The sequence below is a fragment of the Oncorhynchus keta genome, chromosome 12, assembly GCF_023373465.1.
Source record: "Oncorhynchus keta strain PuntledgeMale-10-30-2019 chromosome 12, Oket_V2, whole genome shotgun sequence".
Lineage (NCBI taxonomy): Eukaryota > Metazoa > Chordata > Actinopteri > Salmoniformes > Salmonidae > Oncorhynchus > Oncorhynchus keta.
In genome coordinates this window covers 29930298-29956476 of record NC_068432.1, presented here as the reverse complement: position 1 = coordinate 29956476, position 26179 = coordinate 29930298, and the positions used below count along the sequence as shown (strand labels likewise).

Below are 26179 nucleotides of genomic sequence, written 5' to 3'. Positions count from 1 at the left end.
GGTGCAGTTAACTCTAATGAACTTATCCTCTGCAGCTGAGGTAACTCTGGGTCTTCCTTTCCTGTGGCGGTCCTCATGAGAGCCAGTTTCCTCATAGTGCTTGATGGTTTTTGCGACTACAAAGTTTTCCGTATTGACTGACCTTCATGTCTTAAAGTAATGATGGACTGTCGTTTTTTCTTTGCTTATTATTACCTCATGAAGCTGGTTGAGAGAATGCCAAGAGTGTGCAAAGCTGTCATCAAAGCGAAGGATGGGTACTTTGAAGAATCTCAAATATGTCAGTTTTTCTTTGCTTATTTGAGCTGTTCTTGCCATAATATGGACTTGGTATTCTACCAAATAGGGCTATCTTCTGTATTCCACCCCTATCTTGTCACAACACAACTGATAGGCACAAACGCATTAAGAAGGAAAGAAATTCCACAAATTAACTTTTAAGAAGGCACACCTGTTAATTGAAATGCATTCCAGGTGACTACCTCATGAAGCTGGTTGAGAGAATGCCAAGAGTGTGTAAAGCTGTCATCAAGGCAAAGGATGGCTACTTTGAAGAATCTGAAATATAAAATATATTTTGATTTGTTAAACACTTTTTTTGGTTACTACATGATTCCATATGTGTTATTTCATAGTTTGATGTCTTCACTATTATTCTACAATGTAGAAAGTAGTACGTATAAAGAAAAACCCTTGAATGAGTAGGTGTGTCCAAGCTTTTTACTGGTACTGTATAGTGTATGTTGTAAACATCCCATCCCCTACCCCAGTCTAAAGTATAACCTGTTACCCCCCCCCCCAGACCCCACCGAATCGTCTCCCTCTATCCTGGACAGTTTCCAGGCGGGGGAAGTCCCGGCTGGTCAGAGTGTGGAGCTCCCCTGCATGGCAGCAGGGTACCCCAGCCCCACGGTGCGCTGGCTAAAGGACGGGCGCCCGCTGCCCTCCGATGCACGCTGGACACGGCGCCTCACGGGTCTGACCATCAGTGACCTCAGGCAGGAGGACAGCGGTAGCTACGCCTGTGAGGTCACCAACAGCTTCGGCTCGAAGGAGGTGTCCGGAGCACTCTACGTCATAGGTGAGGAGAGGGGAGGGGGGTGGCAAAGGGGAAATAAGTTTGGCACAGACCCGCAAAACAGATTTTATTGGTCAAAAACACGTATTTAGCAGATGTTATTGCAGGTGTAGCAAAATGCTTGTGTTTCTAGCTCCAACAGTTCTGTAATATCTAACAATTCACAACAATACACACAAATCTAAAAGTAAAAGAATGCAATTAAGAAATATCTAAATATTAGGATGAAAAAAGTCGGAGTGACATTGACTAAAATTCAGTAGAATGGAATGCAGTATATACAGTTGAAGTCGGAAGTTTACATATACCTTAGCCAAATACATTTACTCTCAGTTGTTCATAATTCCTGACATTTAATCCTAGTAAAGATTCCCTGTCTTAGGTCAGTTAGGATCACCACTTTATTTTAAGAATGTGAAATGTCAGAATAATAGCAGAGAGAATGCTTTATTTCAGCTTTTATTTCTTTCATCACATTCCCAGTGGGTCAGAAGTTTACATACACTCAATTAGTATTTGGTAGCATTGCCTTTAAATTGATGAACTTGGGTCAAATGTTTTGGGTAGCCTTCCACAAGCTTCCCACAATAAGTTGGGTGAATTTTGGCCCATTCCTCCTGACAGAGCTGGTTTAACTGAGTCAGGTTTGTAGGCCTCCTTGCTCGCACACGCTTTTTCAGTTCTGCCCACAAATGTTCTATAGGACTGAGGTCAGGGCTTTGGGATGGCCACTCCAATACCTTGACTTTGTTGTCCTTAAGCCATTTTGCCACAACTTTGGAATTATGCTTGGGGTCATTATCCATTTGTAAGACCCATTTACGACCAAGCTTTAACTTCCTGACTGATGTCTTGAGCTGTTGCTTCAATATATCCACATAATTATCCTGCCTCATGATGCCATCTATTTTGTGAAGTGCACCAGTCCCTCCTGCAGCAAAGCACCCCCACAACATGATGCTGCCACCCCCGTGCTTCACGGTTGGGATGGTGTTCTTCGGCTTGCAAGCCTCCCCCTTTTTCCTCCAAACATAACGATGGTCATTATGGCCAAGCAGTTCTATTTTTGTTTCATCAGACCAGAGGACATTTCTCCAAAAAGTATAATCTTTGTCCCCATGTACAGTTGCAAACCATAGTCTGGCTTTTTTACGGTGGTTTTGGAGCAGGGGTTTCTTCCTTGTTGAGCGGCCTTTCGGGTTATGTCAATATGGGACTCGTTTTACTGTGGATGTATATACTTTTGTACCTGTTTCCTCCAGCATCTTCACAAGGTCCTTTGCTGTTGTTCTGGGATTGATTTGCACTTTTCGCACCAAAGTACTTTCATCTCTAGGAGACAGAATGTGTCTCCTTCCTGAGAGGTATGACAGCTGCGTTGTCCCATGGTGTTTATACTTGCGTACTATTGTTGGAAAATTACTTGAGTCATGCACAAAGTAGATGTCCTAACCGGCTTGCCAAAACTAAGTACAGTGCCTTGCGAAAGTATTCGGCCCCCTTGAACTTTGCGACCTTTTGCCACATTTCAGGCTTCAAACATAAAGATATAAAACTGTATTTTTTGTGAAGAATCAACAACAAGTGGGACACAATCATGAAGTGGAACGACATTTATTGGATATTTCAAACTTTTTTAACAAATCAAAAACTGAAAAATTGGGCGTGCAAAATTATTCAGCCCCCTTAAGTTAATACTTTGTAGCGCCACCTTTTGCTGCGATTACAGCTGTAAGTCGCTTGGGGTATGTCTCTATCAGTTTTGCACATCGAGAGACTGAAGTTTTTCCCCATTCCTCCTTGCAAAACAGCTCGAGCTCAGTGAGGTTGGATGGAGAGCATTTGTGAACAGCAGTTTTCAGTTCTTTCCACAGATTCTCGATTGGATTCAGGTCTGGACTTTGACTTGGCCATTCTAACACCTGGATATGTTTATTTTTGAACCATTCCATTGTAGATTTTGCTTTATGTTTTGGATCATTGTCTTGTTGGAAGACAAATCTCCGTCCCAGTCTCAGGTCTTTTGCAGACTCCATCAGGTTTTCTTCCAGAATGGTCCTGTATTTGGCTCCATCCATCTTCCTATCAATTTTAACCATCTTCCCTGTCTGTCCCTGCTGAAGAAAAGCAGGCCCAAACCATGATGCTGCCACCACCATGTTTGAAAGTGGGGATGGTGTGTTCAGGGTGATGAGCTGTGTTGCTTTTACGCCAAACATAATGTTTTGCATTGTTGCCAAAAAGTTCAATTGTGGTTTCATCTGACCAGAGCACCTTCTTCCACATATTTGGTGTGTCTCCCAGGTGGCTTGTGGCAAACTTTAAACAACACTTTTTATGGATATCTTTAAGAAATGGCTTTCTTCTTGCCACTCTTCCATAAAGGCCAGATTTGTGCAATATACGACTGATTGTTGTCCTATGGACAGAGTCTCCCACCTCAGCTGTAGATCTCTGCAGTTCATCCAGAGTGATCATGGGCCTCTTGGCTGCATCTCTAATCAGTCTTCTCCTTGTATGAGCTGAAAGTTTAGAGGGACGGCCAGGTCTTGGTAGATTTGCAGTGGTCTGATACTCCTTCCATTTCAGTATTATCGCTTGCACAGTGCTCCTTGGGATGTTTAAAGCTTGGGAAATCTTTTTGTATCCAAATCCGGCTTTAAACTTCTTCACAACAGTATCTCGGACCTGCCTGGTGTGTTCCTTGTTCTTCATGATGCTCTCTGCGCTTTTAACGGACCTCTGAGACTATCACAGTGCAGGTGCATCTATACGGAGACTTGATTACACACAGGTGGATTGTATTTATCATCATTAGTCATTTAGGTCAACATTGGATCATTCAGAGATCCTCACTGAACTTCCGGAGAGAGTTTGCTGCACTGAAAGTAAAGGGGCTGAATAATTTTGCACGCCCAATTTTTCAGTTTTTGATTTGTTAAAAAAGTTTGAAATATCCAATAAATGTTGTTCCACTTCATGATTGTGTCCCACTTGTTGTTGATTCTTCACAAAAAAAATACAGTTTTATATCTTTATGTTTGAAGCCTGAAATGTGGCAAAAGGTCGCAAAGTTCAAGGGGGCCGAATACTTTCGCAAGGCACCGTATATGTAAACTTTGACTTTTTGGCCTCCCCGTGACATCAGATTCTGTAGGTGTCCTGGAGGGCAGGCAGTGTTCCCCCGGTGATGAATTGGGCAGAACACACCACCCTCTGGAGAGCCCTGTGGTTGCGGGCAGTGCGCTGTTGCGCCTTCTTCACCACACTGTCTGTGTGGGTAGACTATTTCAGATCTCCAGTGATATGTACGCCGAGGAACTTGAAGCTTACCATTGTCACCACTGCGGTTTCTGTCGATGTGGATAGAGGCATGTTCCCTGTGCTGTTTCCTAAAGTCCACAATCAGCTCCTTTGTTTTGTGAACAGCATTATTACATAGGTATTCCTCTTGTCCAGATGGGACAGGGCAGTGTGTAGTGAGATGGCTATTGCATCGTCTGTGGATCTATTGGGGCGGTAAGTAAATTGAAACGAGTCTAGGGTGACAGGTAAGGTGGAGGTGATATGATCCTTAACTAGCCTCTCAAAGTACTTCATGATAACAGAAGTGAGTGCTACGGGGCGATAGTCATTAGTTCAGTAACCTTTGCTTTCTTGGGTATAAGAACAATGCTGGACATCTTGAAGTAAAAAGGGACAGCAGACTGGGATAGGGAGACATTGAATATGTCCGTTAACACTCCAGCATGATCTGAGGATGTTCTGAGGAAGCTGCTAGGGATGGCATCACGGCCGGCAGCCTTGTGAGGGTTAACACGTTTAAATGTCTTACTCAGGTCGGCCACGTAGAAGGAGAGTCCACAGTCCTTGGTAGTGGGCCGCGTCGGTGGCACTGTATTATCCTTAAAGCGGGCGAAGAGCGTTTAGCTTGTCCAGAAGCAAGACGGTGTCGGCAATGTGGCTGGTTTTCCCTTTGTAGTCCGTGATTGTCTGTAGACCCTGCCACATACGTCTCGTGTCTGAACCGTTGAATTGCAACTCCACTTTGTCTCTGTACTGACGTTTAGCCTGTTTGATTGCCTTATGGAGGGAATAACTACACTGTTTGTATTCGGCCATATTCCCAGTCACCTTGCCATGGTTAATGCAGTGTGCACTTACTGTTAATGTCAGACTGACATACAGACAGATACACTCACACCGTTTTCTGAATCGGTGGCAGACAGGCTCATATTCTGTACTCACACACACACACACACGTTCACACGTATAATGTGAGAAATGGATCCGTATGAATGGGTGTGTAGTGTATGATGCCATGTCATATCATATCTTGACCGAGGACAGGACAGTAATGCACTGAGAATGAGCACTTCACACCACCGCCAACACCAGTCACTGTTAGAGAGATATAGAGAGCAGAGGGGGTGGGGGGTGGACTAAAAGATGACAGAGAAGGAACAATGAAACATGTAAATTGAAGTATATCTTTCATAGAGAAAGGAAGAATGAGAGCGAGAAACAGATTTATAAAAACACAGAGAAGAGAGAGAGAGAGAGAGAGAGACATAGTGCAGGAGAGATAAAAAAGGAGAGAGCAGAACAGAGGCAGGCTTTGCCAGTGGGCACATCATGGCAGCACACAGTGTGACTCTGACAGGGTGAGGGGGGCTTGGGTTGCACAGCCATACCCCCCAGCACACACCACCAGCTGCCTTATTGCTCACTGACATTTACACACACACACACACACACACACACACACACACACACACACACACACACACACACACACACACACACACACACACACACACACACACACACACACACACACACACACACACATATACATGTATATATATAGATATATATAGATACACATATATGTGTGTGTGTGTGTGTGTGTGTGTGTGTGTGTGTGTGTGTGTGTGTGTGTGTGTGTGTGTGTGTGTGTGTGTGTGTGTGTGTGTGTGTGTGTGTGTGTGTGTGTGTGGACAGAGATGTGAAGTGAAGTGAAGTAATGTCTCCAGCTGCTTTTTTAATGACTGCCTGAAATGGACTGAGTCTCCTCAACTGATTGCGCTGTTTTGTTTTTCTGTCGTGTGTGTGTTCTCTCTCCTCCCACAGACCCCCTGCGAGTGACCCTCTCCCCTAAGAGTCTGAAGACGGGCATCAGCAGTACCCTGTTCTTTACCTGTGCTGTGGAGGGTTCGCCAGAGTACACAGTGGCTTGGTACAGGAACACAGAACCTATAGTCCCAGACCAGCACATCTCTATACAGGGCTCCCACAACGACACCCTGCAGATCACAGCCGCTCAGAAGAGCCACTCTGGGGCCTACCAGTGCTTTGCCTCCCGCAAGGGCCACACCGCCCAGGACTTCTCTATCATACTGCTGGAGGGTAAGAGGATGAGAGAGGGAAGGAGGGAGGGAAGGTTGGATGGGAGGGTGGGAAGCAATCAACGTTATTCCTACAGACAGGGCCGGTTCCAGGCATAAGCGACATAAGAGGTTGATGATGTTTTTTTGTTTGGAACTCAGTCGGGGTCTCAATTTATTACTGAGAGTATGAATAGTAAAATAACCTGGTTGCAATTTTGAAATTTGGTTGAGCATCAGCAATCTTTCTGTTGTTATGCCAGTCGGCTATCTAAACTTGTAGTAGTCATGACCGAATACTGACTGGGCACGTGCCCCTGACCTGCAGCGGGCACACATTGATTTTGTTAGCCATTCTCACTCAGATGTCATATTAACATGGCATAAGTCATTAATTGTTTTTTGAGTTGTAGGAATTTAGCTTTAGAGGCCCACACCAGAGTGCAATGCAGCCCCTATTTTTACGTAATTCCTGACCTATAGCGGAATTTCTCATTTAAGTTCCACCTCCGAAGAATGATGCAGGCTGCTAATACATATTCACATATTGGGGGATGGAATGTTGTGGAGATTTCCATGTGGAGGGGAGAAATAATAACAAGTAGGGCACTGATAGCTGTCAGCATAGCTAGTTAGCATGCTAACCTTATCTAGCTAGCTAATGTTATATGTTGTTGCAACACTAATCAAAAGATTAGCTAGCTGGCTGGCCTACTGTATGGCTGGATTTGGGGCAGCAGTTAGCCTAGTGGTTAGAGTGTTGGGCCAGTCACCGAAAAGTTGCTAGATCGAATCCCTGAGCTGACAAGGTAAACAATCTGTCGTTCTGCCCTTGAACAAGGCGGTTAACCCACTGTTCCTAGGCCATCACTGTAAATAAAAATGCGTTCTTAAATGACTTGCCTAGTTAAATAAAGGTTAAATAATAAAAATACATTTGTCATAAGTATTTAGGGAAATCTTTGCCACAGATGGATATGGAAAACCATGTTCCATAAATTGCGGCCTTAAATCCACCATATAAATAGAAAGAATAAAAGGTCATATGGATAGTCTAACTATTGAACGGTTTGGACTAGATTCTACATTGTAATGGACACAGTGCAACCTTTGGTAGGCTTCTGGCAGGCTGCGTTACAGCAATGCCACCTCAGCCTGTGCTCAAGAAGCTTGTGGAATTTTCTTTTGCGGGTGCCTTTTCATGATAGGATAGACACTTGTGATTTCTAGCTGCACCCGTCAAAGCAGTGGATCGTAGTCAAAACCATTCATCTTGGGGCAATGAGGGGAATGGGGTTCCAAAATGCAATCATATTACACACAATTTGACCATTTACACTGAACAAAAATATAAACGCAACATGTAAAGTGTTGGTCCCATGTTTCATGAGCTGAAATAAAATATCTTATAAATGTTCCATATGAACAAAAATATTATTTCTCTCAAATGTTGTGTACTCATTTGTTTACCTCCCTGTTAGTGAGCATTTCTCCTTTGCCAAGATAATCCATCCACCTGACAGGTGTGGCATATCAAGAAGCTGATTGAACAGCATGATCATTACACAGGTTCACGTTGTGCTGGGGACAATAAAAGGCCACTCTAAAATGTGTAGTTCTGTCACACAACACAATGCCACAGATGTCTACAATTTTGGCAGGAATTGAATGTTAATTCCTCTAACATAAGCCGCCTCCAACGTTGTTTTAGAGAATTTGACAGTACGTCCAAACGGCCTCACAACCGCAGACCATGTGTACGGCGTCGTGTGGGTGAGCGGTTTGCTGATGTCAAAGTTGTGAACAGAGTGCCATATGGTGGCGGTGGGGTTATGGTGTGGGCAGGTATAAGCTACGGACAACGAACACAATTGCATTTTATCAATGCCAATTTAAATGCACAGAGATACCGTGACGAGATCCTGAGGCCTGTTGTTGTGCCATTCACCCGCCGCCATCACCTCATGTTGCAGCAAGATAATGACAGCTCCATGTCGCCAGGATCTGTACACAATTCCTGGAAGCTGAAAATGTCCCAGTTCTCCGATGGCCTGTATACTCACCAGAGATGTCACCCATTGAGCATGTTTGGGATGCTCTGGATTGATGTGTATGACAGCGTGTTCCAGTTCCCGCCAATATCCAGGACTTCGCACAGCCACTGAATAGGAGTGGGACAACATTCCACGGGCCACAATCAACAGCCTGATAAACTCTATGCAAAGGAGATGTGTTGCGATGCATGAGGCAAATGGTGGACACACCAGATACTGACTGGTTTTCTGATCCACGCCCCAAATTTTTATTTTTTTATTTTTTTAAATCTGTGACCAACTGATGCATATCTGTATTCCCAGTCATGTGAAATGAATAGATTAGGGCCTAATGAATGTATTTCAATTGACTGATTTCCTTATATGAACTGTAACTATTTCTATTCAGTATATAAAATGTCATATATATTTTTGTTAGACAGACTAGCTCAAACATTTGTGAAACTTTACAATTATAATTTGCTAATAAAGAAAACTAACAAAAAACGACATAAGTTTGCACCCCCTATTTTAATTTGTTCCATGACTCAGGCGACCAAGTGTACGTTACGACAAAAAGCTGTTTGGCTCAGCTGAAGATGATCTGTTATATTGCTCAGCTCAGTCGAGACTCGCGAAGAGGAAGAACTTTGCAGGTGTTTCTGATTAATAAACAATGCCATGCTGGTGGGTGGTAACATTCAAATTAAACTGCCCTGAAAAGTAACGTAGACTGAAAAGTATTAATGTCATAGCATCGGTGAAACACACGGCATTGGCACGGATAATATCCAAAGTTACCACTTCAATCCCAAATATTTCATACTTTGACTAAAATTATGACTTTTTGAATTGTTGCACTTGTGGGTGTTTAAAACGGCTAAACTTTCTCTCCACCCCATGGCAAAATTGATAGAATTTCAGGAAATAAGCTGTAAAACTGCAAATGATTTCTCTCTGCCCCATGGCAAAGGTAGTATTGCATTACATTCGTTATAAAATTGCAAAATGTTTCTCTCTGCTCCATGGTGAAATGTGTAGAATTGCAGGAAATTCACTTTTAAAATATAAATTTTTCTCTCCACTCTCAACGGGCCACTAAAATGTTTTGCTGCGGGGTGGGGTCCCCCCCAACCAAATTTCGCTTACAGATGTAGGATCTTCATTTTAGCCAGTTTGCAACAGCATAAAAAGAATCCTGCAGCAACAGGAAATGTAAATTATTATGTGGATTATAATTAATAGACATTTTTGTAGGGGTTGATATGTTTTTCGGAAGGGAAAATCAAGTCTGAAATTTCAAAGTGGAAACTTCAGAAGCCTTTTTAAACCTCAAATAACCTACACGTTTAAAATGTCCTGCATTCTCCTGCAACAGAGTGATCAAATTAAGATCCTACATCTGTAACATTATCTCACATTTCCCCTCTCTCTTTCTTTCTTTTCTCTCTCTCTCTCTCTCTCTCTCTCTCTCTCTCTCTCTCTCTCTCTCTCTCTCTCTCTCTCTCTCCATCTATCTCTCCTGTAGACGGCACTCCTCGCATCGTGTCTTCCTTCAGTGAGCGCGTGGTCGCCCCCGGTGAGCCCTTCTCCCTGATGTGTGCCTCCAAGGGAGCCCCACCCCCCTCCATCACCTGGACACTGGACGACGAGCCTGTGGTGCGAGACTCCGCCTACAAGACCAGCCAGTACACCCTATCAGACGGCCTGACCGTGTCACATGTCAACGTCAGCAGCCCGGCCATCCGTGACGGGGGAGTGTATCGCTGCGCCGCACGCAACTCGGCCGGTAGCGCCGAGTACCAAGCGCGCATAAACGTAAGAGGTGCCTGTCTACTTTTCAATATACACGCACCCCACACCTGCACCTATACACGCACTGACAATAAGTATACAGTACAGAGACAGGTGGAGATGTGTGAGGAGTTAGACAAACGTGCAACACGTACACACATCCAAGACACATGCATACATGCACTAACACATACAGCGAGGTTTAGAGTCCATCATTTCACACACCCAACCCCAACCCTCCAACCGTCATCCCTCTTTCTTACTCTCTGTCTTTTTCTCTGTATGTGTGTCTCTCTCCCGCTCTCGCGTCCCTGTTTCTGTCTGTCTGTGTCTTGCCCAGTGTGTGTTTCTCTCTCTTTTGCTGTATGTCTGTCTACCTGGATGTCTCTCTGACTCCTGTCTCTATCTATCTGTTCTCATCAAGACCACAGCAAAGACCATGTCTGTTCTCATCAAGACCATAGGACAGTGTTACTGAGGGTAATGTAGTCAAACATGTGCATACACACCCATGCACACAATCACTTAGAAAACACATTAATAGATATTACAAATATTACCAGTATGATTGGGTTAAGGGGACATCACTAACCTCTTTCTCTACCCCTCAATCTGCCCCAATCACTCTCTACCCAACCTTTATCTTCTCCCTCCCCAACCTTTATCTTCTCTCTACCCAACTTTTATCTTCTCCCTCCCCAACCTTTATCTTCTCCCTCCCCAACCTTTATCTTCTCCCTCCCCAACCTTTATCTTCTCCCTCCCCAACCTTTATCTTCTCCCTCCCCAACCTTTATCTTCTCCCTCCCCAACCTTTATCTTCTCTCTACCCAACTTTTATCTTCTCCCTCCCCAACCTTTATCTTCTCCCTCCCCAACCTTTATCTTCTCCCTCCCCAACCTTTATCTTCTCCCTCCCCAACCTTTATCTTCTCTGCTCCCCTTTTCTCCCATGTCCTCCTCCCTTTTCCCCTTTCTTCTTCCTCCTTTTTCCCTCCTCTCCTCCGCTCCCCTCGTCCTCCCTCTCTTTTCTGTGTCTCCAGGTTCTCCTAGGATCAGGGAGATGCGTGACATCACGGCTGTGGCAGGAAGGAACACATTTATAACCTGTCGTGTGATTGGTTACCCCTACTACTCTATCAAGTGGTTTAAGGACGGCATGTTGCTGCCTGACAACCATCGCCAGGTGGTGTATGAGAATGGAACCCTGAGGCTGAGTGATGTGCAGAAGGGCATGGACGAGGGTACCTACCTGTGTAGTGTGCTCATCCAGCCACAGACCTCCATCGACCAGACTGTCCACGTCACTGTCAAAGGTAGGGGACTAGACAGGGTTGGAGGACAGGGGGTGGGGGCAAAGGTGGCATAGGTAAGGCAAAGGGGGAAGGATGATGTGTTACACTAAATCTACCAATGACAGGATGTTACCGCTCACTCCAGTGCAATGGATTTGTTGAAAGTCACCAATGTTTTGGCAAGGTTTCTTCCTAGTCGTAAAGAGGCAATCAGCTTAACAGGGTGGTCACACCATGGTGTTAAAAGCATCTAGCTTTATGTGAATGTGTAAGTGTGTTTGTTGGGTGGTAAGCATGTGTGCTTTAGGTGTGTTTGTGTGTGGGTGTTGGGGGGTCTATCGAAGTCTGTGTGTGCGTGTACACGTGTGTTTGTGTGTGTCTGATTTAATTAGATGAATCATAATGAGACCCAGATTAAATCCCCCAGACGTCTTAGCTGTAGCACCACTCCACCCCCTTCCGCGACCATGGCAACGGAATGACTTCCTCCGCCAGTTGGCCTGTAATCAGAGCACCTATTATGGGCTGGTGGAGATGGAAGGGGGTCAGGGGTGGGACCTCTAACCTCTGACCTCTGTAAACTCTGTCCCCTAGTGCCACCCCTGATCCAGCCCTTTGATATCCCCTCCACGTCGGTGGGAAAGCTGATGTACATCGCCTGCGTGGTGTCGTCAGGTGACATGCCCATCCGCATCACCTGGCACAAAGACGGGCAACTCATCGTGCCTGGTTCCGCCTCTGGTGTTGGCATAGAGACCAAGGAATTCATGAGCTCCTTGCAGATCTCCAAGGTGACACTGAAGCACAACGGCAACTACACCTGCATCGCTAGCAACGCGGCGGCAACCGTCAGCTGGGAAAGACAGCTGGTCGTCACCGGTGAGAGGGAGGAGGGGAGGAGAGGATGGAGGGAGGGAGGGTGAGAAGGAGAGGAAGGATTGGAAGATAAGTGTTGTTGAAGAATTTTAGAAAGATAAAGAATGAATGCATGGACAGACTGGTTATAGAAGCTGGAAGATATTAAGAAAACACAGAAGGATTGGATAATAATTGAAGAATATCCACCATTTTAGAGATGCTGTTGTCAATTATAATGACTGTACTAACTATAACCTCTCCTCCCTCAGTTCCCCCTCGCTTCGTGGTCCAGCCCAACAACCAGGATGGGATCTATGGGAAGGCAGGGGTACTAAACTGTTCTGTGGAGGGATACCCCCCTCCCAAAGTCATGTGGAAACACGCCAAAGGTAAAGACCAACACCCTGCAGCACTAACAACATCAGCTATCGAACTGCCTACTATTCTATGTATCATAGTGAAAGAACTTGTACAATAAAGTTGACTTGATGATGGAAGATAAAATTAGCATTTTTTAATTTTTTTATTCTCTACTGTAACATCATAACTAATGTACATCCAAGCGTAAGATTAGAGACCATTATAACCATGCGCAACTTTGACTTGACACGACCATGCCATTCCTCCCTGTAGGTATAGGGAACCCCCAGCAGTACCACCCTGTGCCTCTGACTGGTCGGATCCAGATCATGTTCAACGGCTCCCTGCTGATTCGGCACGTCCTAGAGGACGACCGGGGATACTACCTCTGTCAGGCCTCCAATGGAGTGGGCTCTGACATCAGCAAGAGCATGGTCCTCACCGTCAAGAGTGAGTTCATCTGTCTCTCACTAGGTCTCTCTCTCTCCCTCTCTCTCGCGTTCTCTCTTTCTTTCTTCCTTTCTCTTTCAATTCAATTCAAGGGGCTTTATTGGCATGGAAACATATGTTTACATTCCCAAAGCAAGTGAAATTGATAAACAAAAGTGAAATAAACAATAAAAAGTCAACAGTAAATATTACTGTTCCAAAATAACATTTCAAATGTCATATTATGTCTATATACAGTGTTTTAACGATGTGCAAATAGTTCAAGTTTAAAAAAAGGAAAATATATAAACATAAATATGGGTTGTATTTACAATTGTTCTTCACTGGTTGCCATTTTCATGTGGCAACAGGTCCCAAATTTTGCTGCTGTGATTGCACACGCTGGTATTTCACCCAATAGATATGTTGGTTTATCAAAATTGGATTTGTTTTCAAATAATTATTTGTGCGTCTGTATAATCTGAGGGAAATAGGTGTCTCTAATATGGTCATACATTTGTCAAGAGGTTAGGAAGTGCAGCTCAGTTTCCACCTCATTTTGTGATCAGTGTGCACATAGCCTGTCTTCTCTCAATAGCAAGGCTATGCTCACTGAGTCTGAACATAGTCAGCTTTCCTTAATTTTGTGTTAGTCACATTGGTCAGGTATTCTGCCACTGTGTAGTCTCTCTTTAGGGCCAAATATCATTCTATTTTACTCCGTTTTTTGGTTAATACTTTGCAATGTGTCAAGTAATTATCTCTTTGTTTTCTCATGATTTGGTTGGGTCTAATTGTGTTGCTGTCTTGGGGCTCTGTGGGGTGTGATGTGTTTGTGAACAGAGCACCAGGACCAGCTTTCTTAGAGGACTCTTCTCCAGGTTCATCTCTCTGTCGGTGATGGCTTTGTTATGGAAGGTTTGGGAATCGCTTCCTTTAACCTACTAGCCATCCCGGATCCGGGATCGTGAATACAGCCTCAAGCTCATTACCATAACGCAACGTAAACTATTCATGAAAATCGCAAATTAAATGAAATAAATATGCTAGCTCTCAAGCTTAGCCTTTTGTTAACAACACTGTCATCTCAGATTTTCAAAATATGCTTTTCAACCATAGCAAAACAAGCATAATTGTGTAACAGTATTGATAGCTAGCGTAGCATTTAGCGTAGCATTCAGCGGGCAACATTTTCACAAAAACAAGAAAAACATTCAAATAAAATCATTTACCTTTGAAGAACTTCGGATGTTTTAAATGAAGAGACTCTCTTAGATAGCAAATGTTCCGTTTTTCCAAAAATATTCTTTGTGTAGGAGAAATCGCTCCGTTTTGTTCATCACGTTTGGCTACCAAAAAAAACTGAAAATTCAGTAATCAAAACGCCAAACTTTTTTCCAAATTAACTCCATAATATCGACTGAAACATGGCAAACATTGTTTAGAATCAATCCTCAAGGTGTTTTTCACATAGCTCTTCGATGATATATTGTTTGTGGAAGTCTGCTTTCTCCTCTGAATCACATGGAAGAATGCTTGCAGCTGAAGATTACGCACCAATTTCGACAAAGGACACCAGGCGGACACCTGGTAAATGTAGTCTCTTATGGCCAATCTTCCAATGATTTGCCTACAAATACATCACAATGCTGCAGACACCTTGGGGAAACGGCAGAAAGTGTAGGCTCGTTCAGGGCGCATTCACAGCCATATAAGGACACAATGGAAAACAGCGCCTCAAAATGTTTGCTCACTTCCTGTTTGAAGTTTCATCTTGGTTTCGCCTGTAGCATCAGTTCTGTGGCACTCACAGATAATATATTTGCAGTTTTGGAAACATCAGAGTTTTTTCTTTCCAAAGCTGTCAATTACATGCATAGTCAAGCATCTTTTCGTGACAAAATATCTTGTTTAAAACGGGAACGTTTTTTATCCAAAAATTAAAAGATCGCCCCCTATCTCGAAGAAGTTAAGGTGCTTGTAGAATTTAACGTCTCTTTTCTGGATTTTGATAATTAGCGGGTATCAGCCTAATTCTGCTCTGCGTGCATTATTTGGTGTTTTACGTTGTATGAGGAGGATCATTTTTTCAGAATTCTGCGTGCAGAGTCTCAATTTGGTGCTTCTTGGTTGGTGAGTGGTCCTCAGACATCACAACCAAAAAAAGGCAATGGGTTCTATAACCGATTCAAGTATTTTTAGCCAGATCTTAATTGGTATGTGAAATTTTATGTTCCTTTTGATGGCATAGAAGGCTCTTCTTGCCTTGTCTCTCAGATTGTCCACAGCTTTGTGGAAGTTACCTGTGACACTGATGTTTAGGCTGAGGTATGTATAATTGTTTGTGTGCTCCAGGGCAACAGTGTCTAGATGGAATTTCTATTTGTTTTCCAGGCAACTGTACCTTTTTTGGAATACCATTATTTTTGTCTTACTGAGATTTACTGTCAGGGCCCAGGTCTGTCAGGGCCCAGGTCTGTCAGGGCCCAGGTATGTCAGGGCCCAGGTCTGACAGAATCTGTGCAAAAGATCTAGGTGCTGCTGTAGGCCCTCCTTGGTTAAGGACATAAGCACCAGATCATCAGCAAACAGTAGAAGTTCTAGTAGGGTGAGGCCAGGTGCTGCAGACTGTTCTAGTGCCCTCACCAATTTGTTGATATGTATGTTGAAGAGGGTGGGGCTTAAGCTGCATCCCTGTCTCACCCCATGTCCCTGTGGAAAGAAATTTGTGTTTTGCCCATTTTAACCGCACACTTGTTGTTTGTGTAGATAGATTTTATAATGTTTGATGTCTTTCCCCAACACCACTTTCCATCAATTTGTATAGCAGACCCTCATGCCAAATTGAGTCAAAGGCTTTTTTGAATTCAACAAAGCATAAGAAGACTTTGCCTTTGTTTTGCTTTGTTTGTTTTTGAATTAGTGTGTGCAGGGTGAATTTGTGGTCTGTCGTATCATAATTTGTTAATAAGCCAAATTTACGTTAGCTCAGTTCATTGTTTTTACTGAATCTGTTGTTAATGATAATGCAGAGTATTTTCCCAAGGTTGCTGTTGACCAATATCCCACGATAGTTATTGGGGTCAAATTTGTCTCCACTTTTGTGGATTGGGGTTATCAGTCGTTGGTTACAAATATTGGGGAATATGCCAGAGCTGAGGATGATGTTAAAACGTTTGTAATTTGTGGTCTGTATATTTGATAATTTCATGTACTGTAGTATGCCATCAACACCACACAGGCCTTTTTGGGTTGGAGGGTTTGTATTCTGGACCTGTAGTTCATTCAATGTAATTGGAGAATTCAGTGGGTTCTGGCAGTGTTTAATAGCTGATTCTAAGATTTGTAATTGATCATGTATATGTTTTTGCTGTTTGTTCTTTGCTATAGATCCAAATGATTGGAGACTGGGTTTATTCACATCTCCATTCTGGATAGATAACTCTTCATTTGTTGTTTGTTTAGTGTGTTCCAATTATACCAGAAGTGGTTTGATTCTATGGATTCTTCGATTACATTGAGCTGATTTCTGACGTGCTTTCTGACGTTCTGTTCCTTCTTTTTCCGTAGTGTATTTCTTTATTGTTTCAGTGATTTAGCACAGTGAAGACACAGACTCAGGTTGTCTGGATCTCTATGTTTTTGTTTGGATAGGTTTCTCAATGTCTTTCTTAGGTTTTTTAATTCTTCATCAAACTATTTGTCATTGTTGTTCATTTTCTTAGGTTGTCTGCTTGAAATTGTTTGATTTGATAAGGGAAGCTGATGACCTCAGACATTGTATATTCCAGAATGAGATAGTAAAATATATGTGTTCCATAGTGTCTAGTGTTTCGTGTGGTTTAGGCCCAGACCATTGCAGTAGGTGTGAGCAGAGCATGTTGTCTCACTCTGTCTCTCTCTTTCTCTCTTTCATTTTCTCTCATTCTCTTCCTCACACTTGTCATTCACCCCCCCCTCCTGTTTGACCCCAGCCCTGGGCTACACTTCATTAACCCTCTTCAGGAGGAGGGTCGGCTCTACACTTAAATACCACTCTCTCTAAGTCTCCCAGACTGGTGTGTGTGTGTGCATGTTGATTGATTTGTTCCTCCAGTCTGTGTGTCTTTTTGTCTGTCTATGGCTGTGGTGGGGAAGGAAAGGTTCTGATGAATTAGTGATGAAAACAAAACAGCAGGAACCCTTCAGATCAATAACCCATGTTGGCAAAGAGGAGGGAAGGAGGGAAAAGGAGAGGAGGGAAGGAGGTAGATGGGGAAGAGAGGAGGGGGTGTGAGAGGGCCACAAGGGCTCGGAGCGTGAAATGAGAATAGAGAGTGATGGAGGGAATAAATTGAGATTTCTATTTTCAACACACCTGTACAGTACCTTGATTTTTCTAATACCCCTCCCTCTTTCCTTCTCATTCCCCCATATCTATTCAACACATTCATTAATATTTCTCTCTGTGCGCGTGTCTCCAGTTCCAGCCATGATCACGTCGCACCCCAACACCACCATGGCCATCAAGGGCCAGATGAAGGAGCTGAACTGCACAGCGCGGGGCGAGCAGCCCATCATCATCCGCTGGGAGAGGGGCGACACTGTCATCGATGCCGAGAGGAACCCCCGCTACTCCATCACCATCAACAAGAAGGGGGACGAGGTCATCTCCACACTCAAGGTCAGACACTGAGGAAAGAGGGTAAAATGTTGAGAGAGAATTGACATTGGAGGGCATTAGAATTGAGAATTTTAGCCCAATTGAGTTGAGATCAGAGTACAAAAAGGGTTATTTTGTGTGTTGCTGTCCCCCATGTAGCTGAAGCCAGCGGAGCGCGGGGACTCAGTCTTCTTCTCCTGCCACGCCATCAACTCATACGGAGAGGGGCGAGGACTCATCCAGCTTACCGTGCAAGGTGCCTATCTCTCGCACTCTGCTATTACTGCACATAGGCTCACTGTTGACCGACCAGTGATTGAGGTTAAATGTATACCCAACCTCCTCCTTTAACACACACAGAGCCTCCTGACCCTCCTGAGTTGGAGGTGAGAGAGGTGAAGGACCGCAGTATGAACCTGCGCTGGATCCAGAGGTTCGATGGCAACAGCATCATCACCAGCTACGACATCGAGTATAAGAACAAGTCTGGTACGAGTCCAACCAGTCCAACCCTGTAAACCCTCACATCCCTATTGTCCTCAATCTAACTCCCTTTTCTCTGGTCCTCTATTGTCCTCTCTATCTGCTTCTATTTGTTACAGATACTTGGGATCACAAGTACACCACCAGGAACATCTCCCCCACTAACAACCAGGCTAACATCGTGGAGCTGCACCCTGCCTGCGTCTACAGCATCCGCATGTACTCCTTCAACAAGATCGGACGCAGCCAGCCTAGCAAGGAGCTCACCATCAGCACTGAGGAAGCACGTAAGTCTAACCGCAAACGCAAACGCACACGCAAACACACACACACGCACAAGCACGCACACAAGCACACACACAAACATACACACACACATAGACACACACTTATTTAACATGATGTCTTTTTTGGTGCTATTGAAACCCTTTTTTCAACCTCTCACCTCAACAGAACCTGATGGGCCCCCTATGGAAGTGATCCTCCAACCAATGACCTCTCAGAGCATACGGGTCACATGGAGGGTAAACTTCATTAACCATCATGCCTCTCTTCCTTTATGCTGTAATACCATAATAAGTGAGACATTCAAACTAACTGTCATTAATCTCCAGTCAGGTTCCTAACAGAGCTGTCCCTTGCCTCTCACTCTCAGGCCCCCAGAAAGGAGCTTCAGAACGGGTTGATCCGGGGGTACCAGATCGGTTACCGTGAGAACGGGCCTGGCAGTAACGGCCAATACAGCATTGTGGAGATGAAGGCCACAGGGGACAGTGAGGTGTACACCCTGGACAACCTTAAGAAGTTTGCCCAGTATGGCGTGGTGGTCCAGGCCTTCAACAGGGCTGGCACTGGTCCCTCTAGCACTGAGATCAACGCTACCACACTGGAGGATGGTAAGACCGGAGGGAGGGAGGTTAGGGAAAGAGGGGGATAGATGATGGTAGAGGGAGGGAGCTAGAGAGAGAGAGAGATCTAGAGAGAGATATAGAGAGAGATATAGAGAGAGATAACGAGAGAGAGAGAGAGAGAGAGAGAGAGAGAGAGAGAGAGAGAGATTCATACTTTGCTAGTACAACGGGTAGATTTCTTTAAGTTGTCAACAGGAATAGAAAATAGAGTCCAATCATGTAAGAATAGAGTGGAAAAGCAGTAAATAAAGATGCACCCACACATTGATTCAGTTGTGCAAACACTCTCACACACACAGTCTCTGAGACAAAATGGAGGAAATGAACATGCAGCACATCCCCCATCATTCTCCTGTTTTAATTAGCTCCCTCAGTAGACTGAGAGAGCGAGAGACCCCATTACTCTCTGAATATGCCTGCCCACTCTACCTCTCTCTATCTCCCTCTCTCTCTGTCTCGTCCTCTCCCTCTCCCTCTCTCCCCTTCATTGGTTATCTCTATATCTCCCTCTCTCTCTCGTCCTCTCCCTCTCCCTCTCTCCCCTTCATTGGTTATCTCTATATCTCCCCTCTCTCTCTCTCTCTCTCTCTCTCTCTCATCCTCTCCCTCTCCCTCTCTCCCCTTCATTGGTTATCTCTAAATCTCCCTCTCTCTCTCTCTCTCTCTCTCTCTCGTCCTCTCCCTCTCTCCCCTTCATTGGTCATCTTTCTATTCCCTCTTTCGTTTCCACCATTTTTTTGTTGATTCGTTCCATTTTTTCTCTCCTGAATCTATTTCTCCCTTTGCTTTCATTGGGTGATCCCCCTTCTCCTTCTTTCGCTACTCTCTGTTATATCTTTACATCAGACAGACAACATCTTAGTCCCTCAGTCTCCCCCCGTTTGTACAGCCTTAATGATAGAGATAGATGTAGATCCTGATTATGATAATTAGTTAGTAGTGATGGTAACTACAACACACACTCTCTGTCTTTCTCTGTCTCTGTCTGCTTGCTGCTGTTTCTACAGCTGCAATTATCACACAGCTGGACACATTGTCCTCCGTCCGCACACTTCTGCTTTTTATCCGCCGTCTGCCTCTCATCACCATCCCCCCTTCCTCCAAGTTAACCCTTAACAGTCAAGACTCGCCTGGTAAATGATACAGTGTATTCCTCTTTCCCTTTTCCCTTATACCTGCCTCTCTCTCTGCCATCCCTCACTTTATACTTCTCTCTTTCTCTCTCCATTGCAGTGATTGAAAATTGAAGATTGGAATAAATAGTATTTTGGGAATGTTATGCAGTTTCTTACTATTACTGTATCTCCATCCTATTAGTCACAGACAGCTGTGTTCAATAAGGTACACTATGGTCCTCTGTGATGTTAACCTTTGACCTCTCTCCTACCCCCAGTGCCCAGCCAGCCGCCCCAGAACGTGCGGGCTATCTCGGTGACCTCAGACGAGGCGGTGATCACGTGGGCGGAGCCACCGCGTCTGACACTGCATGGCGTGTTGAAGGGCTACCGCGTGGTGTTCTGGTCCCTCTTCCCTGACGGAGGTGGGTGCTGTGGGGGCCAGGCACAGGGGCCGATGCAGAGTAATTATCACTACTATCATTCTAACTCCACCCCAAACCCATGGCCTCACCTGCCTGTCTATCTGTCCGTGTGTCTGAACACATAACACACTCCCAAACTCTGCCCTAAACTGCCCCACACCCCATTCCCTATCTGTCTCCTAACCCTTCACACACTCCCAAACTCTGCCCTAGCCTGCCCCACACCCCATTCCCTATCTGTCTCCTAACCCTTCACACACTCCCAAACTCTGCCCTAGCCTGCCCCACACCCCTTCTCCTCATCTGTCTCCTAACCCTTCACACACTCCCAAACTCTGCCCTAGCCTGCCCCACACCCCATTCCCTATCTGTCTCCTAACCCTTCACACACTCCCAAACTCTGCCCTAGCCTGCCCCACACCCCATTCCCTATCTGTCTCCTAACCCTTCACACACCGCTTCTCCTCATCTGTCTCCTAACCCTTCACACACCCCATGCTCTATCTGTCTCCTAACCCTTCACACACCCCTTCTCCTCATCTGTCTCCTAACCCTTCACACACCCCATTCCCTATCTGTCTCCTAACCCTTCACACACCCCATTCCCTATCTGTCTCCTAACCCTTCAAACACCCCTTCTCCTCATCTGTCTCCTAACCCTTCACACACCCCATTCCCTATCTGTCTCCTAACCCTTCACACACCCCTTCTCCTCATCTGTCTCCTAACCCTTCACACACCCCATTCCCTATCTGTCTCCTAACCCTTCACACACCCCATTCTCTATATGTCTCCTAACCCTTCACACACCCCTTCTCCTCATCTGTCTCCTAACCCTTCACACACCCCATTCCCAATCTGTCTCCTAACCCTTCACACACCCCTTCTCCTCATCTGTCTCCTAACCCTTCACACACCCCTTCTCCTCATCTGTCTCCTAACCCTTCACACACCCCATTCCCTATCTGTCTCCTAACCCTTCACACACCCCTTCTCCTCATCTGTCTCCTAACCCTTCACACACCCCTTCTCCTCATCTGTCTCCTAACCCTTCACACACCCCATTCCCTATCTGTCTCCTAACCCTTCACACACCCCATTCCCTATCTGTCTCCTAACCCTTCACACACCCCATTCCCTATCTGTCTCCTAAACCTTCACACACCCCATTCCCTATCTGTCTCCTAACCCTTCACACACCCCTTCTCCTCATCTGTCTCCTAACCCTTCACACACCCCATTCTCTATCTGTCTTCTAACCCTTCACACACCCCTTCTCCTCATCTGTCTCCTAACCCTTCACACACCCCATTCCCTATCTGTCTCCTAACCCTTCACACACCCCTTCTCCTCATCTGTCTCCTAACCCTTCACACACCCCTTCTCCTCATATGTCTCCTAACCCTTCACACACCCCATTCCCTGTCTGTCTCCTAACCCTTCACACACCCCATTCCCTATCTGTCTCCTAACCCTTCACACACCCCTTCTCCTCATCTGTCTCCTAACCCTTCACACACCCCATTCCCTATCTGTCTCCTAACCCTTCACACACCCCATTCCCTATCTGTCTCCTAACCCTTCACACACCCCTTCTCCTCATCTGTCTCCTAACCCTTCACACCCCATTCCCAATCTGTCTCCTAACCCTTCACACACCCCATTCCCTATCTGTCTCCTAAACCTTCACACACCCCTTCTCCTCATATGTCTCCTAACCCTTCACACACCCCATTCCCAATCTGTCTCCTAACCCTTCACACACCCCATTCCCTATCTGTCTCCTAACCCTTCACACACCCCTTCTCCTCATCTGTCTCCTAACCCTTCACACACCCCTTCTCCTCATCTGTCTCCTAACCCTTCACACACCCCTTCTCCCTCATCTGTCTCCTAACCCTTCACACACCCCATTCCCTATCTGTCTCCTAACCCTTCACACACCCCATGCCCTATCTGTCTCCTAACCCTTCACACACCCCTTCTCCTCATCTGTCTCCTAACCCTTCACACACCCCATTCCCTATCTGTCTCCTAACCCTTCACACACCCCTTCTCCTCATCTGTCTCCTAACCCTTCACACACCCCATTCCCTATATGTCTCCTAACCCTTCACACACCCCTTCTCCTCATCTGTCTCCTAACCCTTCACACACCCCATTCCCTATCTGTCTCCTAACCCTTCACACCCCTTCTCCTCATCTGTCTCCTAACCCTTCACACACCCCATTCCCTATCTGTCTCCTAACCCTTCACACACCCCTTCTCCTCATCTGTCTCCTAACCCTTCACACACCCCATTCCCTATCTGTCTCCTAACCCTTCACACACCCCTTCTCCTCATCTGTCTCCTAACCCTTCACACACCCCATTCCCTATCTGTCTCCTAACCCTTCACACACCCCATTCCCTATCTGTCTCCTAACCCTTCACACACCCCATTCCCTATCTGTCTCCTAACCCTTCACACACCCCTTCTCCTCATCTGTCTCCTAACCCTTCACACACCCCATTCCCTATCTGTCTCCTAACCCTTCACACACCCCATTCCCTATCTGTCTCCTAACCCTTCACACACCCCTTCTCCTCATCTGTCTCCTAACCCTTCACACACCCCATTCCCTATCTGTCTCCTAACCCTTCACACACCCCATTCCCTATCTGTCTCCTAACCCTTCACACACCCCTTCTCCTCATCTGTCTCCTAACCCTTCACACACCCCATGCTCTATCTGTCTCCTAACCCTTCACACACCCCTTCTCCTCATCTGTCTCCTAACCCTTCACACACCCCATTCCCTATCTGTCTCCTAACCCTTCACACACCCCATTCCCTATCTGTCTCCTAACCCTTCAAACACCCCTTCTCCTCATCTGTCTCCTAACCCTTCACACACCCCTTCTCCTCATCTGTCTCCTAACCCTTCACACACCCCATTCCCTATCTGTCTCCTAACCCTTCACACACCCCTTCTCCTCATCTGTCTCCTAACCCTTCACACACCCCTTCTCCTCATATGTCTCCTAACCCTTCACACACCTCATCTGTCTCCTAACCCTTCACACACCCCATTCCCTATCTGTCTCCTAACCCTTCACACACCCCATTCCCTATCTGTCTCCTAACCCTTCACACACCCCATTCCCTGTCTCCACCCTTCCCTATCTGTCTCCTAACCCTTCACACACCCCTTCTCCTCATCTGTCTCCTAACCCTTCACACACCCCATTCCCTATCTGTCTCCTAACCCTTCACACACCCCATTCCCTATCTGTCTCCTAACCCTTCACACACCCCTTTCCTCATCTGTCTCCTAACCCTTCACACACCCCATTCCTATCTGTCTCCTAACCCTTCACACACCCCTTCTCCTCATCTGTCTCCTAACCCTTCACACCCCATTCCCTATCTGTCTCCTAACCCTTCACACACCCCATTCCCTATCTGTCTCCTAACCCTTCTTCTCCTCATCTGTCTCCTAACCCTTCACACACCCCATTCCCTATCTGTCTCCTAACCCTTCACACACCCCATTCCCTATCTGTCTCCTAACCCTTCACACACCCCATTCTCCTCATCTGTCTCCTAACCCTTCACACACCCCATTCCCTATCTGTCTCCTAACCCTTCACACACCCCATTCCCTATCTGTCTCCTAACCCTTCACACACCCCATTCTCCTCATCTGTCTCCTAACCCTCACACACCCCATTCCCTATCTGTCTCCTAACCCTTCACACACCCCTTCTCCTCATCTGTCTCCTAACCCTTCACACACCCCCCTTCTCCTCATCTGTCTCCTAACCCTTCACACACCCCATTCCCTATCTGTCTCCTAACCCTTCACACACCCCTTCCCTATCTGTCTCCTAACCCTTCACACACCCCATTCTCCTCATCTGTCTCCTAACCCTTCACACACCCCATTCTCCTATCTGTCTCCTAACCCTTCACACACCCCATTCCCTATCTGTCTCCTAACCCTTCACACACCCCATTCCTCATCTGTCTCCTAACCCTTCACACACCCCATTCCCTCATCTGTCTCCTAACCCTTCACACACCCCTTCTCCTCATCTGTCTCCTAACCCTTCACACACCCCATTCCCTATCTGTCTCCTAACCCTTCACACACCCCATTCCCTATCTGTCTCCTAACCCTTCACACACCCTTCCTCATCTGTCTCCTAACCCTTCACACCCCATTCCTCATCTGTCTCCTAACCCTTCACACACTCCCCTTCTCCTCATCTGTCTCCTAACCCTTCACACACCCCATTTCCTATCTGTCTCCTAACCCTTCACACACCCCCCAAACTCTGTCCCTAACCCCACACCCCATTCCTCATCTGTCTCCTAACCCTTCACACACCCCTTCTCCTCATCTGTCTCCTAACCCTTCACACACCCCATTCCCTATCTGTCTCCTAACCCTTCACACACCCCTTCTCCTCATCTGTCTCCTAACCCTTCACACACCCCATTCCCTATCTGTCTCCTAACCCTTCACACACCCCTTCTCCTCATCTGTCTCCTAACCCTTCACACACCCCTTCTCCTCATCTGTCTCCTAACCCTTCACACACCCCATTCCCTATCTGTCTCCTAACCCTTCACACACCCCTTCTCCTCATCTGTCTCCTAACCCTTCACACACCCCATTCCCTATCTGTCTCCTAACCCTTCACACACCCCATTCCCTATCTGTCTCCTAACCCTTCACACACCCCTTCTCCTCATCTGTCTCCTAACCCTTCACACACCCCATTCCCTATCTGTCTCCTAACCCTTCACACACCCCTTCTCCTCATCTGTCTCCTAACCCTTCACACACCCCATTCCCTATCTGTCTCCTAACCCTTCACACACCCCTTCTCCTCATCTGTCTCCTAACCCTTCACACACCCCATTCCCTATCTGTCTCCTAACCCTTCACACACCCCTTCTCCTCATCTGTCTCCTAACCCTTCACACACCCCATTCCCTATCTGTCTCCTAACCCTTCACACACCCCATTCCCTATCTGTCTCCTAACCCTTCACACACCCCTTCTCCTCATCTGTCTCCTAACCCTTCACACACCCCATTCTCCTATCTGTCTCCTAACCCTTCACACACCCCATTCTCCTATCTGTCTCCTAACCCTTCACACACCCCATTCTCCTCATCTGTCTCCTAACCCTTCACACACCCCATTCCCTATCTGTCTCCTAACCCTTCACACACCCCATTCCCTATCTGTCTCCTAACCCTTCACACCCCTTCTCCTCATCTGTCTCCTAACCCTTCACACACCCCATTCTCCTCATCTGTCTCCTAACCCTTCACACACCCCATTCCTATCTGTCTCCTAACCCTTCACACACC

At 45.9% G+C, this 26179-nt stretch overlaps 1 protein-coding gene across 5 annotated transcripts in view; it reads left to right on the top strand.

Moving 5' to 3' along the window:
• Positions 1-26179, top strand: part of LOC118377396 (cell adhesion molecule DSCAML1-like) — a 127942-nt gene that overhangs the window by 72980 nt on the left and 28783 nt on the right. For 2 of the 5 annotated variants that reach the window (XM_052457990.1, XM_052457988.1), the window contains exons 5-18: positions 803-1081; positions 6212-6487; positions 10027-10323; positions 11336-11608; positions 12182-12466; positions 12715-12834; positions 13079-13255; positions 17698-17897; positions 18036-18132; positions 18237-18365; positions 18479-18646; positions 18813-18883; positions 19015-19255; positions 20664-20810. In XM_052457990.1, the coding sequence (XP_052313950.1) occupies positions 803-1081; positions 6212-6487; positions 10027-10323; positions 11336-11608; positions 12182-12466; positions 12715-12834; positions 13079-13255; positions 17698-17897; positions 18036-18132; positions 18237-18365; positions 18479-18646; positions 18813-18883; positions 19015-19255; positions 20664-20810 (2760 nt within the window). Of the gene's footprint in view, positions 1-802; positions 1082-6211; positions 6488-10026; positions 10324-11335; positions 11609-12181; positions 12467-12714; positions 12835-13078; positions 13256-17697; positions 17898-18035; positions 18133-18236; positions 18366-18478; positions 18647-18812; positions 18884-19014; positions 19256-20663; positions 20850-26179 lie in introns of those variants that run through there. The other 3 variants (XM_052457989.1, XM_052457987.1, XM_052457991.1) reach the window with 2 other exon arrangements.